The sequence below is a fragment of the Tyto alba genome, unplaced genomic scaffold (assembly GCF_018691265.1).
Source record: "Tyto alba isolate M040663 unplaced genomic scaffold, T.alba_DEE_v4.0 Super-Scaffold_10, whole genome shotgun sequence".
NCBI lineage: Eukaryota > Metazoa > Chordata > Aves > Strigiformes > Tytonidae > Tyto > Tyto alba.
The window spans coordinates 18,049,570-18,069,699 of NW_024881262.1; the positions used below are offsets into that span (position 1 = coordinate 18,049,570).

The window sequence follows — 20,130 nt, forward strand, 5'->3', positions numbered from 1 at the left end:
ACAAAATTCTCTACTTAGCAAAGTATAAGCCCTCATGTATTTCTAGACAATGTTCTGTGAACAAAATGTAATGCAAACCTTTGGCAATTCTTTTTAACTTTGAAAACAGGTAGAAGCACCATACAGAAGTAGCAGATTTGTGTGACTATAGGAACTCTTCATTTTCTAAGACCTTATACGACATATGCAGAACAGCTCCTCAAATTTGCCACTACTGCTAGTTCCTTATACACTGCCCTACCATACTTCTAGCCTGCCTTGGTGCTATCCAGGCCCAGCTGAGATGAAACTACCAGCTGCCCTTTTCAACTCCCTTGTTAGAAAATTGTTATTTTGCACCTCTGCTGCCTGATTCTTCTGAGTGGGTCATCACCAGCCACTAAACACTGTATACCATCCATGACCAGGATGATAAATCACAGCCTGAAGAACGATAGATGCTGCCATCTGAGCACCTTGGGCAATGAAATAACAATGTCTGCAACCCAAAGGAGCCATATGAACACAATTATGAATTTATAGATTAAGCCAACAGGGATCATGACCTCTGCATATACAGAGTTTTGCAAAATAATCTCCTAACTCAACTAGCTAGTGATAATCAAGTACTTGAGCAGCTCTTGAGCCCGATGAGATTTATTTACATTCACTGTTAGCTTGAAATGCATTAGAGTTGCTGTTCAAATTAACTCGTGTCCTGGGATACACTAGATGCACTCACAAAAATTTCAGTTCATTTTGTTTTTCATTTCTGTAACACAAACCAAAAAGTACTAGAAGCTGGTGAAGGCTCCAGAATGGATTGATGCAGTGCTTCTCACCCGATGTGTTCTCTGACACCATCAAAACCATAAAGTTTAAAAACATAAAGCTACAGGAACGCCATCTACTGGAACCAACTGAGGCATCTTCCAACAAACTGGAAATGAACTTGAGCTCTTCCTGGGTGAACTGCACATTTACATAACTTAAATAGAAAGAGCAGATGAACTGATTTAAACCCTATGAATTTTGTATTCCTCCATTTAAGAAGAAAAAAAAAATCACTTTATAGATTTGGGATTTAAGATGTCAATCCCAAAAAGTGTGAGTGGAGAAAAAGGGTTATAGCTTTCCTGAGTTAAGCAGTGACATTGAGTTTTCAGTAAGAATGAAGTAATTTAAAAGGTCAGGTGTACAAAGTAGAGCTGTCTGTCCTTGAGCAGCTTTAACTTATGCAACAGGCACTTATGTAGATAACCTAAGGTCTTGTTGTCCTTCACAGAATTACAGTACTAATCTTTACATAAGGATGAGCTGTCCTGAATAGTATCACCCTGTTTAAGAGGTACATATAGGCTTTTATTCTGTATCATGCCCAGCTATGGTATACATCTTATTGTTTTCCTTCTCTAAATACGGCACATAAGAGTATCTTAAATAGCAGAAAACTGAAAATAATCTGTGCAATTACCTTTCTGTGTACATTTCTCTCATTGCTGAGAAATAATGTAACAGTAAGCAGACAGAATGATGGTAAATTATTCCCTCATCAAGGGGAATGTGGTTACAGTAAGTGAATAGTCTGTTGCTGCTTTTGCTTCAGACTTGCTGAATGAACTTGACCAAGTAGCTCAAAATCTCTAAATTTCATTTTCTCCTACTCTGAAATTTGTTTACTTCACAAAATGCTGTAAGACTAAATGTCTGCAAAGAATGCTGACTTCTAAAGAGAAACACTCTAAATGTCGTTTGTATTAAATTTATTTTTAAAATAAGCTTTTTAAACATCTTAAAAATAACACAGATTTTGTATCAAACATACTCTATGTGCTGTTCAAAATTATTTTTTTTCTGCACCCCTACAGAGTTGTTGGGAAAATCATCAGGCACAAAGAGTAGTTGTCTTCATTTAGCACTGGAATAATAAGAATATGTATATTAACTACATCTTATCTTTCATTAAAGTTAATTCTTTCAGGCAAATGCGTGACTACTATTTTGCAAATTTGTTCCACACTGTTATGAAATATAAATTTAGAAGACTATCTGTGCATGTGCATTAAGTCCCTGTATCTATTCCACCTTGAGACTGGAAAAGCACCTGATAGATATATTTGTATTCATAGATTATTCAAATCATGGTATATTCTAAAGACAGGCATTATCAGTTTCCTATTAGATTTTTACATTTTTACTATATTTCTTTTATTTTGCCTATATTGCAAATGTAGACCCCCAATCTGTCTCGTTAGAAATGCACTAAAGGATTTTTTTATATACATACACACCCTCACATATCAGAGGGATCAGAGACATTACAAGTTAAATATTACAATACTTAGCCTTCTCATTTTCTTCTTATTGAACAGTTACTTGAAATTGATAAGTCAGGGACACATCCATTAGCCTTCATCAACCCAAAGCTACCTCTGAAGTCCCAAGAAATGTTTTGCTTTATAAGAATTCATGCACAATATTATTTTCCTTCCCTTTAGTCCCTGAGATGAGTCAGAAAAAACAGAACGTCTACAAGATGTTTTTTTTAAAGCACTTGAGTAAAGCAGAGGGGTTAAGGTCTCTTCAGTAAGAAGCCAATTGCGCAGCCTTGCATCTATCTGCAGGGAAGAGAATCCACACTGCAGATTTGGATTTTTGCCCACATCATGCCAGTAAGTGATACAGCCTAAGATTCTGCATTCAGTCTGCATTAACATAGATGCAGTTATCTACTTGAATATCCTTTACCTTTAGGAAAGAAAATGCAAGAGAAATGGGCTGCTCCCGTCCTCCAAAACTGTATAGAGTCTAACCCCACAAAACACCAAGCAAGGACCTCCTATGAGTAGTCTGGGGTGAGGATGGATAATCACACTACTGCAACAAAATTCCCTATTTCCATCTTATCTTCAAAACTTTCCACCTCTCTCTTCTGAGAAGTGAAAAGGAAAATTCATTACTCTGTAGAAAGTCAAGATCTGACCTAATTTTATGTAATACTTAAATAAATATATTGTTTGCATCTTTAATCTGGCTTTTACTGAGTTTGAGAAGAAAGGCATACCTGCTTCCTAAACGATTTTCTGCTTTCTTAGCCAAAAACAGTTGGCAAATATCTTTTGCTTCCTCTGTAAAGTTGGCATGTTCAAATTTCACCTCATCTTCCAGAGTTCTTCTTTTAACCTCATCTTTGCCAACCTTTTCTTTGAAATCCTTGAATGGTGTTCGCCCAGCAACCATCTCATAAATACTACACCCCATAGCAAACCAGTCCACAGGATAGCTGTATTCTTCTTCCTTCAGGATTTCCGGAGCCATATATCCATTTGTCCCAGCCTATTGCAAACATACGGACAGATTTACTATATGATGTCAGTAAAGAAATACATACAACTAAACAGACTGGACTATAATTCTTCCAAAATATTAATAATACAATTGATATATTTCATATCTAGAAACTCTGTACAAATTGGTATGTTTTCTTACCTAGAAACTCTGAGGTATAACTCTTTTAGCACATGGACTGTATTTGTTTTTAAACATCTTAGCATATGAGAAAAGTGTCTTAAATATGCTCTTGAAAGGTGAAATGTCTGCAATTTCTACCTAACAGTGGTTTCTTTTTAACTTAAGGGTTTAGCTTGCTTTCTTCTTCCATATTATTTTTTTTTTCTGTTGATGATAGTGTGAGCTTTGTCCTGTAAACACAACTAGCCGTCAGTTTGAAAAGATCAAAAAAAAGACAAGAATCAGACAAACAATCACCAATTCCCTCCCCATTCAGTGGTTATAGCTGATCCAGCACAGGAGTCTGATGCCAATGAGAAAATTCTCATTGAGCCAGTAGCTGAGCTGCATGAGGAAGTTCTCACCCGCACTCCCTGTTGGTTTCTGGAAGGAAGTACTACCATCAAGGGCCAAGAAAAACTCTTGTAACCACCGTAAGAAAGTAAACCTATGACAACTATAATTAGTAAATTACATGCATTCAGGTGAAAGAACAAGTTAATATTTCCAACTGAAAAAAGCTCGCTGGATAAAGACTGCTACTATATACAGCACTGATAGACCCTCCTCCAAGAGAAGTGGCCACTCTGAGAGGGGAATCTGACTGCTCCCTTCCCAGATCAGGCCTGGCATGCTTCCCATGGGGGACAGACTGCACAGTGTTCAAAATAGCTCCTGTTGCCTCTCTCCGGGGAGCTGATTCACCTGGGAGGGAAGAGAGGAGGGCAACCGCTATATATGCTTTCTGCTGCACTGTTACATGAGTGAGGATGTGAGATTTCAATTGAAGCAGCATTCTCTCAGCTGACCCAAAACTTCCTGCCGTATCTGATGCTGTATCTTATTTGATATATCTACCAGATTCAGCTAGCAGTAATAACTATGTCACAAGTTGCTTGAACCTCTTTTATATCTTTTTGAAATAGTGGGACTGATATGTCAGTAGTATTACAATTTTAAATGAACAATTACGATGATGCAAGATCCCACTAAAGATTATTTAAGATGGTCATTACTACTGCTACCAGAACACAAGTGGTGACAGAGATTGACTCCAAAGCAAAACAGCTAGAAAAAGGTAACTAAAACTAGAGCTCATTTGGGCGAATTATATTTATAAAAAGCACAGCTCAACAGATTAATTTTATTTTATGGGGTTTAGGTAACTCCTCTAATTTTTGCAACATTAGGCACAGTATTTCTGAGTTAGGTCTCCCTGTAAACTTTAGCTCATGCCACTACACATTATGGCATATATTCTACTGTAAACTATGTGTGCAAGAGAGAATATTTTAGCATCAATTACAACATAAGACTAATGAACAGAAAATTAAATCCAGTTTGTTTTCCCTCTATTTTTTTTTTCCACTTCTAGGGATAAAGAACATAATCCTCCATTTGGGTGAAAACCAGAAATGAGATGAGAATAACAAAAATATCAGCCAGGTTTAAAGCAAAGGAAAAGGTTAAAAGTGAACTGTTGCCTCCCTCACTAAAACCACAAAAGTATAGAGGAGCAGTATGGGCATTGCAGCAGCTGATATGATTCCACAGGTAAATTGTACTGGTTACAGTGAATTTCTCTAAGTAAAAGCTAGTATTGAGACACACCCTGGCAGGATTACATTTTTATGTACAGTAACTGTTTCATTCATAAAGGGGGACAAGTGCTCAAATATGGACCACAGAACTCAGATCCATCTGGCCTCAGAAGATCATGAAACCTGGAAGGGAGAGGAAGGGTTGAAAGGAGTAGACAAAGTTTGGTACAGAAGGATGTACACAGAGCTCATTGAGGGTTAGTGAACACAGATACAAAATGGGCTTCTACAGTATTTTTTGTCTTTTTTTTTTTTTTTTTTTTTTGCCTTCTGGGAAGCAATAAACATTTTTAGTGATATGATGTTGGGGCACTAATGCCTTGAAGAATTGATGAGTCATATCACCATCAAAATATACTCTGACAGCATAGGCTGGTCTTTCTGATAAGACATTACTTTGCTGTAATTTACCATCATCATACGGGAACTGGATAAAACTGACATGAAAAAGTCAGAATTCTGTGATCATAAATGTCTCCAGACAGCTCCTTTCAGACTGCCTCTCATTCCTTCCACTTGGGTTATTTCTTCCATAGTTGTTTTTTCAAAAGAAATAGTCACCAAGTAACTTCAGCCTCTTCCATATGCATTTTCCATAACCTTCAATAAGTCATACCATACAGAAGAACACCCTGCTTTGACATGATACTTATGTTTCTCAAGAACAGAGAAAGCAAGACCACAGCTGCCTACCGAAAAGACTGCACAACCACAATTTAATAGAAAATAGAGATGGGCCAACAACAGATTCCCTTCAGACTGAAGTGGAAGACTGTGGATGGGGTTACTGCGAAAAAGAATTAACTTAAAAATTCTAAATTAGTCGCATTTAAATCTTTTGAGCTGTTTTTGAGCTGATCCAGCCCAGTCTGAGAGAAGTCTAGAAACATATACTGTTCCTCTGATATATCAAAACATCACAATTCAGAATTCTGAGAGCTGTTCTTCTCATGGAATTTCATCAAAACTTAAACCCAGTCTTAAAACAAATCTCTCCCAATCCTGAAAATTTCCTATGATTCATAATGAAGGAACAGGCTGAGAAGCAGGAATCTAAACCTAATCTCATAGCCCCTGAAACTCAAACCCACTTTACCATTTTACAGCAGAAATACACACATTTCACAAGCAGTCAGCAGTGATGTTTAAGGGGGAAGAAGCACATAAACAAGCAGGGGGAATAAATACATAAAGCTCTGTAATCTTTATCAAAACAGGAATTTGAAGAAAGAAAAGAGCTTACATTTTAGTCTTTTCCACCTATTTCTACACATGTGGAGCTTTGGCAAAATCATTTGGGAAGCAAGGTGATCATTTGGGAAGCAACAAGATCACTTAGGAAGCAACATGATCAAGACATAAGAATTTGCTATATTAGGAAACACAAAAAAAATAATTATTCAACCCTCAGAACTAAAAGAACACACATCTGTCAAATGAAGATTTAATTCTATCTTTGGGCAGCAGATAGCATTAAAGGGAAGCTAAAACTTAACATCCCTGCACTAATCATTATGAAGAACAAGATGTCAAAAATCAGATCATATTTCAAGGAAAACAGATCCTGTGGCAACATGAAAGGCAGCCTCAGTGACTCAGGGGATGTTTATTTAAGCAGGTAAAACAGAAGCTTAGTGAAGGGAGTTTTTAAACTGTACAACTGTGTAGCAGTTGTGAGATCTGAGCAGCAAAAACAGTGTATTAGGTGGAAAATGTATCCACCAATTCCCAAAACAAAAGTGAATCAGAGTAATGAGTTAAGTTACTCTCAGCAGTTCAAGGAGAAAATAAATATGCTGTAAATTATACTCAAATGGAAAAATGAAAAAAAAAAAAAAAAGACAGAAAGCAAAGGAATTAAAAGATATCACAAAAAAAAAGATAAATTTACTTTTCAGAAGAACTTTATTTTCCATGGGCTGGTACTGAATATTTAATTAATTTAGAATTATCTGATCGTGACTCAGAATGGGTACCTCTAAGTAAAGGTTACTGGTATGTCTATCACTAAAAGTCATTAAGTTTTTACGATTTTGTAGTTCTCACTCAGTACAATTTATAAGTACATTCAGAAGTTGTGTATTATCTGAAAAACATGTTTTCTTACTAGATCTTATTTTACATGGATAAATTTCACTCTTAATGGAAACAGGGAAAATAAAATAAAAGAAAAACACCACCTCAGAAAGTTGGACTTGTTTGTTGTCATCTCTACACTACCAGGATATGCATTGGGTTTTGACTGAGACTAACACCAAGCACATTATTCTCTTCTTTCCTGTAGGATTCCTGATAAGCCCAGGATCCATTTGAACATATGTGTTGACTGATCATGTAATCTTATACAGACACAGAAACACATGGAATTATATCTTCACTGACCTGGAAGCATCTAATGGGACCCAATTAAAAAAATATCACAAAGGAGCCACAGAATGTTTTATTATCCCAGCTTTTTTACAGAAGGCAGAAATCATATACCATTGCACAGACAGAAAACTTTTTGAAGTATAGTCAATGCAACACTAGCTACTTTTTAATTGCTCTCCATCTAATACTGTCTTTTGTGATGATGAGAAGGATGTCTTACTTGCATATGCTGTCTGAAATATATAGTCATTACACGTCAGTCAAATTTAACCCTTTTCAAAAGCAAGTCAAGTAAACAGATCTACTTCTCCTTTTATTTCTCTATCTTGAGAACAACCCAAAATACAATTTTTCAATAGTCCTCTAAAATGCAATGACCAAATGTTGTCCTTGGATACATGAGTGAAGAAGTTCTGTTAAGTGAAATTGTTGCTTTGAGTGTGGTCTGACAGGGCAGAGCAGAAATGATTCATCTGAAAGTATACAAATGTTTCTTTTGTGAAATGTGATCCTGCATAAATTTTTAAAAGGTCAGATAATTATAAGCTTTTAATAATACAAGATGTGATCCTGAGAAGCACTAAGTGCACTCAGTTCCCAGTACAGTCAACAGGTACTTGGCACACCACAACTCTGAGCAGAACGAGGCCCACAGTGTAAGTACGTGCATACATCCTATTCATATTGTTGTTCTGAGAAGGGAAAGTCCCTTGAACACTGCCGTTATCCCAGCTTCTAGCAGATGCAGAGGAGAAAGAAAGAGAAGTCTCTGGAGCTTTCACCAGCACAGCAACAGGCAAATGAGGAGTAATGGGACTTAAATCTCTACCTTTTCCCACAGATCTCTGCAAAACAAACTCAATTGATATCACAAACTAAACAGTAAAGCAAATCAGAACGTCTATCTTTTGTTTGCCATGGCACAAGAACTGTTGAACAGAGGAAAAAAAACAAGCTGAGTTTAGCTCTATCAGCTGTTTCCTGGGGCTCAGTCCTTCCTTCCTCCAAGGGGTGCCACTGCCTGCTTTGTTCTCTTGTCCAGCTGTTCCTCCACTCCTTCAGGAATGGCCTTAACAGACCCTGCAGGAATGCAGGAACAGACCACAGAAAACCATTCTCTGCACACGAACTAATAGGCCCTAGAAGTAGAGAACAAGTGATCTGACTCTGTCATTTGACAATCTTCATTTTTCTCCCAAGAGCCACTGTGAGGAGGAATGGAGCGCAATTTAAATGAGTCACACAGAATTGCAGTTCCTCCACACTTTCTCGCCACGTGTTCATACAGCAACAAAAAGTCAGTTGATCACATGAATAGGCATCTGTCTTTTAAAAGATGAAATAAAATCTAATTAAGACAAAAGGCACCCTTGAAAAGTCTCACAGAACAAAGATTTTGTCATATTGTTAATGCTTAGCAAAGGGAAGGACCTTATGATGGCATGGCCCATCATAAATTGATGGGCTACTGATGCAGAAGAACACAAGTATGACTGTTCAAGAGTATCAGGAAAAGATAAGGAAAAAGACTATAGGAGCTTAGGGACTACTGAATCCCACATGCTTACACAAAATTCAAGACCAAAGGTTTTTTCATTTTCACACAGGCACATCATTTGAACAGGGAAAGCTGTCTGCCTCAAAAAAAAACCCACAGAAAAACACAATAGAGCCAAAGCAAATTTCTGCTATATTAGAAAATAAAGGAAATGAAATTGCCTCTGGGTTCAAAGTCACTAACTGCAGTAGTAAAAAAAATCCAACACTGGTTTTCACTCTTTTAAGCTCGGACATCAGTAGTCATTGAAATCAAGGAAATTGCACAAATGAAAGAGAAGGCCAATTCTGTGACAGTAAGGGCGGGCTGCCTCTGCTCACGCTTGGAAAGAGAAATAGACACAGTCAGAGCATGTTTTCCAGTTTAGATTCTCTCTATATGAAAATCAAAGGCAAAAATGGCTTGAGGAAGGACAGTCCAATAACTGGGCACCAATTTTAACTCTGAACTCTAGAGCATCTCCTCACTTTCTTCCTGTGTGATCACATGTAAATCACTACCTTGCCCTTAGATCCTTACTAGAGATAGGACCTGCCAACATTCCCACCTTGCTGAAATGTCATCAGAAGTAATATGCATTCATAGAAAGTGAAGCAATGAGACATTATAGGGATGGAGCATATAGGACAAGCAGAACACTTGGTACAGACTCATAACCACACACTCAGAACTGAAAAACTATCTGGGTTCTCCAATCTTCCTGTAACAAGATTTTCCCATTACTTTCCCTTTAGCTTTCTCCTGACCATTTCCCATCTATAATGTGGGAATAATAATAGTTCACTTCAGAGATGTTTATGGTTTTATTATTTAATGACCAAAGAATATTCCATAAACAAAATTATTAAGGGAGAAAATTTTCCATCTACTTAGGTCTCTATATATTTTATGAAGCTCTTCATAATGAATGTAAATACAGTACCATAGGACAATGCATAGGTGGCTTTCTCAAAAAGGGCACATCAAAGAGAAATTCTGTGTTCAGTGCCCACGTGGCTGAGCAAACAGGACTGCAAGGTGCCCCAAGAAGAGTACTGGCACTCCCATGTAGGGACAGCCCCTGTAGGTTAAGCAGCGTGAATGACGATGTGGGCTGGATGGTTACTGTTTATCACTGATATCCACTAGATTTCATCCACATCATCTTTCAGGATTATGACTGATGTTGGAGGTACAATTCTTTTACTTGTAAATCCAGGAAGATGGGTACTGGCTGCATCAGACCAAAGGCCCATATGGCCAGTTTACTGTCTGTGAATTGGCCAAAAAATGGATGCATAAGGAAGACTGTAATAACTTGGTGTGTACATTAATACTTCTCTAATAATCTCCTAGACTACAACTGTTTGCAGTTCAAGGGCTTCCAGAGACAGAATCGGTTTCTCTCAACCAAGTTGTTTCAATTTTCCACTCTCCCCCTGAACCTAGATAAATTCTTAGACCCAACAAGATCTTTTGCAAGAGTCCTGCAGCTTAGCTACATGTGTTAAGAACCACCTCCACATAATTTTGAACCCGCTACCTTTCACTAGCAGATTTTAAACTTGAACAATGAGCAAAACCAAACCCAGTTTTCCCTTGCTTGTGTCTAATTTTCAGGATTTTATGTTGTCTTCATAAAAAAAGTCATTATAAGTTTGTAAACTGAAACTACTCATCACAGTAAGTGAAATGTCACATGTAGTCCAATAAGAACAGAAGTACTCCATTCCTCACCATTCCATAGCTTACAGTTCCTACAATACTGCTTCTGGTCAAGGCTGTCAAATTAACAGTTCAAAGAATTACATTGTCAGCCAAATGTTCTATTTCTTACACAATAACATAAAAACATCTTTGAAATGTTGAACCAGCAAGTGGCCCACTATATGATTTACCAAAGAGATCATTCCAGAATGTATATTATTTTCCATAATAAATAATGAGCCTCAAGAGACAAAATGGACTAACCAGTAGTATTTAGCACTTAGATAGCATCTTTCATATTCCAAGAACTTAATTAAGCTTCCTACCAGCTCTAGGAACTTGATAAGGAATCTTATCTCTTGCTTTTTTTTATAGAACATGCTATATCTTATATTAACTATCAGATTAAACTGAATGAAGAATAAGGTTAAAAGTCATGCAAAGAGACTTGATGTGGGTGGCATGCCCTGTGTAGGAAAAACATTTGATGGGACACACTGCATGCTCATAATTTTAGATGACTACAGTATCCATTCTGCCATCTTCAAAACTGCAGGAGGCAGAATGGTCCCACAAAATCATTTTTGCTTCCTTTACTCTCACAATCATGGTATTTATAGTGGATAAGGTTCCATTCTGTAAACTGTACGTTTCAGAGATTAAAAAAAATCTGAAATACCTGTCATGATGATGCCTTTCGTAACAACTAGGATTATAATTTTTTTTAAGAACAAAGTTCTATTAGTAAAACAATCCATTTTACATGTCATACTTTAAAACAGCATAAGCAGAATGCTGGCTTTGAAACTGTAAAATAGCAGTAGGTCACTCTATTCCCAAGCAAACGAAGGGCTGTCATTTATCAAAATGCAAAGGAAGAATAATTTTTTACAGAATCTTAACCAGTAAGAATGACATGTGATAACGACCAAAGGTCAGCTGTAGAATAGTTTGCTGAGTTATTTTTTTATTTCACAAGTCTAAACCCTCCTCCTGCTTCTCAACTGCCTTGAAATTAAACTGCAAGTTTCAGGAACATCTAAATAGATTTCCTTCTGTTTTCCTAAGAAATAGGATCTTACAATAAACAAACATACAGGAGGGCAAAAGGACATTTTGAGTAAGATTTTAACCAAAACATACTTTTCCTATAAAAATATTATGATGTCCTTCAAATATATAAAACATAGCACAGGAAAACTGTGAAGAAGCCTGAAACCTCTGAAGATATGAATGCACTTTTATAAATACTACACAGATAAATTTGTCTTATTTTTCACAGTTGTTATGTCAATATTTAAGCTCTCTGGCTCACATGAACCTGCACAAAAATACTTCACAATTTACGTGTAACAGTTGCTTTGCACAAAAGCCATACCCAGAGTAAGGGCAGAAAGTTCTTCCTGAAATAAACAGCAAATATGCACTGACTTCTGGAAAAGCAAATTAAGTCCTCTAGATTTTGATATGCGGAGGATATGAGGGTACTAAACAGAAGAACATGATCACTTTCCTCACAATCATTCTCAGGAAATTAAGTAGTATTACTCTTTTGATTAAGGGCAGGAGCATTTGATTCATATATGACTGTAAATTCACTTGTATGAGAAAAAGTTGCAAAGAGTTCAAGAAAAAGGGTGCCAGGTGTTGTGGTTTGGGCCTGATCAGCAACCAACCCCCGCAGCTAATCACCCTCCCTTCCCCCTCCCCACCTGGGAATGGGGGAGGGGATTAGAGGGGTGAAGGGAGACTCACAGGCTGAGATAAGAACAGTTTAATAATGGCAATAAAACGAGAACAATAACGATGATAGGGGGAAAACAAAAAGAAATATATAAACAGGCAATGTACAGCATAATTGCTCACCACCCGCTAACCAATACCCAGCCCATTCCCGGCCAGCGACCCCGAGATACCAAGATCCCACAACCGCAATCCCAGAAGCGAGAGCGCTCCTTCCCAACCACCCCTCCTTTATATAGTGAGCATGACGTTCCATGATATGGAATATTTCATTGGCCAATTTGGGTCTGGTGCTCTGTCCATGCTCCCTCCCTGTTTCTTGTGCACGGGCAGGACATGGAGAGTCGGAGAGTCCTTGAAGTCTAGGTAGCAGCTGAAAACATCAGTGTGCTGTCAGTATTTTTCCCATACCAAACCCAAAGCTAAATCCAAAACACAGCACTCATCTAGTCCCTGAAAAGGAATATTAACTCTATTTCAGCCCAAACCAAGACACCAGGTCAAAGTGTTCAAGTGGAGAAACCTGGGATGGAGGCTCCTCATTTCTGTCATATGCAAAAAGAACTAGTTCCAGAATCAATCAAGTGAGTGCAGAACGAGACAAAACATTTTGCCTGTCCAAAAGCCATCTTTGCAGGATCTCGGTTTCTCCTTGTTGCCAATTTCAATTATATAAATCAAAGAGAACATCAACATTTAAAGAGGTGTACTTTTAAGATACAATCTAGTTTATGCACAGTATGATCAACACATCAGAACAGATGCCACTGGTACATTTCAATGAAAAGTCATAATGGTATTTCCTGAAGTCCTGAATAATTATGTGATCACTGGCAAAGAGTTTATTTCTGTTTTCAGTGATGTCAGTAAAAACTCTGCCTAAGTAAGTATGCATATACACATTTCTAGGTAGATTGCACAGGTACATGTAAGTATCACAAGATCCCATATAACCCATGTTTGTTTCCTGAAGAAAAAATATATTTTAAGTAGCTTTCATTTGCCTTCTAATTTTATTTCCAAGACTGTTATTGTTCAACTTTGCAGTTTTGTTTTGGTTTGGTTTTTTTTTGTGACTTCTCCATTCTAAAGACAGCTAGCAATTCACAAATACAAATCAGCATACATTAGTGAAATTAAGTTTTCTAAACTCTGTAATTATTACTGTACCAATCACTTATAACAGTCTATATATGTTCAAAGTAACATTCACACGGAAAGCCAGGTGTTTCTCCTGCTGCTTTAGCAATTGGAAAGAAAGGGAAAAAACTAAGGCTCTTTCTAGACCTTTGTAAGGAGCATTGTTTCTGAAAGTAGGATATTTTTATTTATAATAGCTGCAGACAGTTGGTATGGAGCATGCAAATATTTCTCAAATGGAGTATATGTAATGACAATACTTAAAGGTATCAATGCCAATTCTTCAGTTACGTAAGTATTAAATCATCAGCTGCACAATTATTTTTCTATAGCATAAAGAGGCATTACTTTGTAAGACCACATTAAAGTCACCCATCTAAAATTCAAAAACACTTTCCACTCATAAAGAAAATAATCTTTGGCTGGTAAACAGAACATAAACATTATCACTTCATAAGAAATTTTCACCAAAAACTTGGAAATGTCTGAAACAAGAACCTGCTAGCTAGTTTATCGCTTGTGCCATGTGATAACCTAATCACCTAACAAGATTTACAGAAGGGATTTATGGATCCTCCCACTGATGTATGGCTGATGTGCATTTATTCATACATGAGGGGCTAGGAATTTTTCTGATGCTTTCAAAGCAAGTTTATCTTTAATGGCTTGTACATTCATGAGGGGTATACAAAACTGTCAGAATGCATCAAAATTTTGTATACTATTCAACCCTGTATAAGAAATGATAAAAGTCATCACATGATGTTTCTACTTCATAATATATAACAAAAGTAGACATAGAAAAAAAAGCAGAAAACTGCTGCTTTGTTTCACTATCTATGATGTATTAAGAGACACATTCATACCAGCACAGTTACAGTCAAACACATGGAGATGAACACTTTTTAAGCAGGTGCCTAAGCTCAGATGTCTACTCCACATTTGTTTACTCGGGTCCTCCTGATATATAAGAGGTATGGAAGACTTTTCTGTTTTATTTTGCTTATTCATAAGGAAGATCCACTTAATATCTGAAGAACTAAAGACTTTGTGAAAAGATTAGCACTCAGGAAGAAAAAATTAAATCACAGAGATTTTTAGACAGACTGAAAAAACTTTAATTATTTTACTTCAGCATCTGTTTAGTTCACACCTGCAGAAAACAATTTAGAGGAAAGTGGTCTATTTTAAGTCAGGCACCATTCTGCTTCTTCATTTAAGAGTATGAGACTAAAACAGGATCTCTATACTCAGAATGAATACAGTCTCGCAATGAAAGTATCTTTACTAAATACAAGGGTAGCTTGCATTGGAGAAATCTGTTCAGTGTAAGTAAGCTGTTAAAATGTGACTCAAAAAAGCATATTACTTTTTTTCCTCTGAAACAGTACTTCAGCAAAACAAGGAATTAAACAGTTGCTGCTACTGGTACTTCTACAATGAAAAACAAGAAATAAAATGAAAGATCAAACAACTCAAGTTCACTCAAGCTTCCAATTTCATTAGACAGCAGAAAAAAAATCCAAGGTGGTGTTTTTTTTTTTTTATATATATATAAACTTACAGAAAGGCCACAATAGATGCAATTTTAAAAAAATTTTCTACCTTACATTTAACAAATAAGATATCTTAATTCTTCAGAATATATGTAAGGCTAGCTAAGTAAAATTTCTCTTAATAGATGATATAAATGACCATTATTTGTACCAGGCAGTTAAACCATGGTTTCACATTTGGTACTAGGGTTATTAGTTAATTACTTTCAGACAGTAGAATGACTCATTAATATGATTAAAGCAAAAAGTTAGGCATTATTCTCACAGTGCAATAGAACAGTATTTTAAGTATGATATTGAGGAACCAGGTCATAAGAGAGTTACAAGGCTTTAAAGTCAGAACTGCTGGATATATGAATGAAGTTCAAATTACAACATTCATCAAAACACAAGGATTGTTTGCAAATAGATAAATAAATTGAAATGAAAAGGTTTTATGTTATAGATAGTTTTTTCCCTGTAATTAATGACTGAAAACTGTAAGCCTTTAAATATTCAGTTCAGACCTTCATCCAAAATCTAGAAACAGATTTTTTTATGTTAGGCACTTTACTCAGACACACAGTACAATATAGATTTGGCCTGGAAGAATGTATTTTCTGCTTTACCTTATAAAACTGTGTCCACAAAATAGTGGAACTGATTAAATTTAATTCAATCTTTTTGGATGAAAAAACCCCAAACCGATACAAATATCTTCTCTCAAGTCTTTTTTTAAAGTGATAAAAATTTGGTAGTCAAACTCAAAAAGCATGCTATGATACAAACTTTCTGCCAGTTTTAAATTGCAATCTAACTGATTAGTAAACAAAAATTAATTTAACAGCATCATTTTATTACAGAGGCATATGGTGATGCTTAATGCAACAAGTTTTGCAAAGGTGCTTCTAGGTCTTCCTGTGTACAACATTACTATAAATAGCACAATCTAGCTCTTAAATAGTGATTTTAGTAGTAGCTTTCAAATTACTAAGATAGGGTTAGTTTACAGAAATGCAAAATAATACTGGGAATTAATATTCCTCTAAATCCCTTATAGTTATGATACAGAAAAAAGAAGTTAAATCTTTCTTCCCTCTCCTATTTCTGTTTCCTGTAAGAATAAAACTGCTTTTAACAGGAATTCCTTATAACACACTACAATAGCGTAGTATTTTATTCACTGAAGTTTTTGCTCTAATAAATGCAGCCACATAATGGTGAACAGTGCTTTTAAAACCAGTGAACAATAACAGAAGAAAAATTGTTATAACTTCATGACTATCATAGAAACTGAGGAAGAACAGCCTTGTTCACTACTGCTTTGAGGTTCTACCCTAACAACAACAGAAGTGGTTAGACATTTCTAAATACACTTTTTTTTTTTTCCTTCTGTCAAACCCCACATATTCACAAGTAGGAAAAACTGACCTTGGACAAAATTATTTTTTCTGATCGTAACAACTGCATGCATCTATAACTTGCAAAGCACAGTAAGGTTTACAGCTTTGGGTTCACTGATCAAAATGCCATCTTCACAAATAAAACAACATTCCCATTTCACCTAAGGTCTTTTTAAAGACCTGCCTTAGCTTTCACAGAAATGGTATTTTCATATTTTCTTTCACTGAGAACTAAAAACACTCATAATACAAACTTCTTAGGAGTCAGGAAAAAAAAATTATGTCAAACTACAAAATACTGTATTAAGTAACAATGTCAAAAGGTATGTGCACTTCAAGCATGATACAAAAGATTACTAGCAGGTCCATTCTACTGAATTTCTACAGAGTAACTTGAAAGACTTGGGGAGTTTAACGGAAGGCCGTGGTTTATTGTGCAGCACCATGAACACCTGCAACACAATCAGTAGCATTACCTTAGAGTAATCTGGAAGAACTTGTATTCTTCTAGGAGCAAAAACTGAATACACGAGTCATACCTTTGCCACTCACTAAAACAAGTAACTGGTTAAATCGATGACTATGCACTGTTACTCAAGGCACAAGGCATCTGTGTTAGTCTCTAAAATGGTTCAAGAGTTCATCTTAACAGAAGCAACAGGTCAAGCCGATTCCATTGTTTCTGTGTAAGAGAAGTTATTTTACTACATATAGCATCTAGATAGTTAATTAACCAAATCTTCTTACCACCTGTCTCTTAGAATGAAATAAACACGTAAGGTCTTTAGCAAAGAACAAATCTGGGGGAATTAAGTCTTGGACTCATAATGCATTAGAAATAGAACAGCTTCCCTTCCCACTGCCCACATTCAATGAATTCGTACTCACCCTCTGAGTGATGGCTTTTCCCTCTTTGACTTTCACTGCCAATCCAAGATCAGACAGTCTGCAGTTGCCGTTATCATCCAGGAGGACATTTTCTGGTTTCATGTCACGGTACACAATCTTGATGGAATGGAGATGCAGAATCCCACAGGTGATCTGAGCTGAGTAATAGATGACCCTGTTCATTGCCAAACCCCTTTCTCCAACATTGTAGATGTGATACTTCAGATCCCCTCCATTCATGAGGCTCATGACAAGACACAGATGGCTTTTGCTCTCATAGGCATAAGCTAGTGTGACTATGAAAGGGCTGGTGACCTTCTCCAGAATCTCTTTCTCCAGTAGTGCCATCTTCTCTCCACCTTTCTTTTTCAACCTTTTTTTATCCAGTTTCTTGCAAGCATACATCTTACCAGTATTTTTCACTTGGATGGCACAAACCTAAAGAAGCAAGGTGCACGAGGAAAGGTAGTCAAGGAATTTTACACGGACAGTGGAATACCAAGGGCAGTAACAGCCAAGAACTGGGGAATCACAGATGCCTATTAGTAGCTGCTGATGTTAACTTCTGTGTCAGACTGATTTAGCAGAGAAAATAAGGAAAAAAACAAGCAGTCTGTTCTGTTCCAGACCAGTATATGGTGGACCTTATGCAAAGTTCCTGAGGCCACCATTAGTAGACATGTATTAGCAAATAAACAGAACCCCTTCTCTGACTATAAGTGGCATATACAGCTTGGATCTGTGTAGCTAAACCCTCTTCCATCTCAAAAAAAGGTATCCTCATTCATAGTGTGTTTTGAGAACAGATCCCAATCTGTGCTATTCCCTACACTGCACCTAGGAATTATCTGGGAGTGTGTGAGAGCACAGGCTAAAAAAAAGTGCCAAGAAGCAGACTAATAATTAACTACATGGACAGCCATGCGAGCTTTTGTGAAGAAGCCCATTTTTTTACTAGCGTAGATACAGAATATAAAAAATTTTAGAGTAACTCTTCTCTAACAGGCATCTGGAGCCTATACCATAGTACAGATAAGAAACCCAGCCTAATTTCTGGGAAATGAGCAATCTGAAGGATTAAATTTTGCAAAACTTTAGACATTTCTTAATCTATTGCCAGGTTCCTCTTTACAAATCCACCTGCTGGTCTTGAAAGGGGAGGGATGACCCACAACCTTAAAAGTACAGCTCTTACCTCTCCAAAGCCACCTTTGCCCAGCACTCGGTACTCATAAAAGTATTTTTCAGTTATCGTCTGCTTCTCAAAAACTTTCCACTGGATAAATTTGTCAAAGAAAGGGCTGGTCTGGAAGTCCTGGAAGGGCTTGTCTTGAAGGAAGAGCTTGCTTTCCTCCTTGGCCAGCTGCATGACATTCTCATAGTCTTCCACAGTAGCTGCCTCACATTTGCTGGCCAATTCAGAGCTCATGAAAGCCAGATAGTTTTTGGAGCCTGCCTTAAGAAAACTGGTGACCATATTCTCCATGGTACTGCTCTTGACATCGTCCTCTGCCAACTCCCACTTTGATACCTCATCCAGGAAGTCCCTAGCCACCAAATGCTCTGGCACTGTCTCTAAAAACTCTCTGAATAATTTCTTGCCAATGGGCTGCTGCTCACAGATGCTATCATAATCAGCAATAACAGACTGTCTAACATCACTGCATTGATCCATCCTGGGAAGTGAGAGGCTCTTACGTCTCTTTTGCATCTCCTTGGTGTCTCCATCTGCACTCTTCCTTGCCTGCAGATAGGCTGTGTTGGCAATCAGGTTGTCCAGCCCCCCCATGTCATACATGCTGGCAAGCTCTTGGGGTGGCAGAGCCTGGTTGAGACAAAATGAGTAACTGTCTCAAGTGCTGTGCTGTAGCTGTCCTGCACTTCTCCCTGGCAGTGGTGTGTGGGGGGGCTTCTGAAAAACACCAGAGAGACTAACTGCTTTTGCATTAAATACCTCTCAAGGATTTTCACTAAGTACCTTTAGGTATACGCACCATTTGTGGAAAGTGACTGGTAAGAGGTTTCTCTGTAAGGAGCTTTGAGGTCGCTATGTATAGCTGAGGTATGACATCCTAGGCAAACCTTCTCACTTGCAGCACCAAATGCAAGCAGTTCAGCTGGTGGTTTTCAGAATGGGCCCTGATAACCTTTAAATGTACCAATATTTCATCTATATGCACTGTCCCCGGCTGCTGAGAATATGCAGAGATTCCTGCCTGCAATACATGCACGCTCCAAACTCAGTGGCACTCTGGCCACACTTAATAGGGCAGCCTCATATCTCCCCGGCTCAACACAGAGAACACCAATGTAATAAGAATTACATAAGTTGGGATCTAGTTTTATAAAAAGCTTTTCTCACAAATCTGACATGCCTGAAACACAAGTTGACGTAGACTGATATGAGTCATTGAGCTTTCAATTATCCCCCAAGTCAGTGGTTTGAGCATCCAAACTTCCAAAACTCAAGTTATACTCAACGTTAGTGACTCTGAGCTCCACAGATGCTTTGTGCAAACCTTGATGTGGCTCTGTCTGAGTGCGTTACATGCAAAGGCTAAGACCTGCTGCTGGTCTAAAAATAATAATCCCTGTATATGAAACAACATATAGCTCTGACTTCATCTCCTACCCACAGAGAAAGGAAAAACACTTCAAATGACCAAACACATCTTGCCAAGACACTTCCATATGTTACTGTGGCCTCAGTTTATTTT

General features: G+C 37.3%; 1 protein-coding gene across 1 annotated transcript in view; it reads right to left on the bottom strand.

Annotated features, from left to right (window-relative positions):
• GRK7 (G protein-coupled receptor kinase 7) overlaps nucleotides 1–19,283 on the bottom strand; it is a 29,326-nt gene extending 10,043 nt beyond the window's left edge. Inside the window, exons 1-3 of the mRNA XM_009974265.3 lie at nucleotides 18,609–19,283; nucleotides 17,414–17,851; nucleotides 3,044–3,315 (exon numbers count right to left, since the gene is read on the bottom strand). Of these exons, the coding sequence (XP_009972567.2) occupies nucleotides 3,044–3,315; nucleotides 17,414–17,851; nucleotides 18,609–19,211 (1,313 nt within the window). The 5' untranslated portion in view covers nucleotides 19,212–19,283. The remainder of the gene's footprint in view (nucleotides 1–3,043; nucleotides 3,316–17,413; nucleotides 17,852–18,608) is intronic.
• Nucleotides 19,284–20,130: the final 847 nt, after the last annotated feature.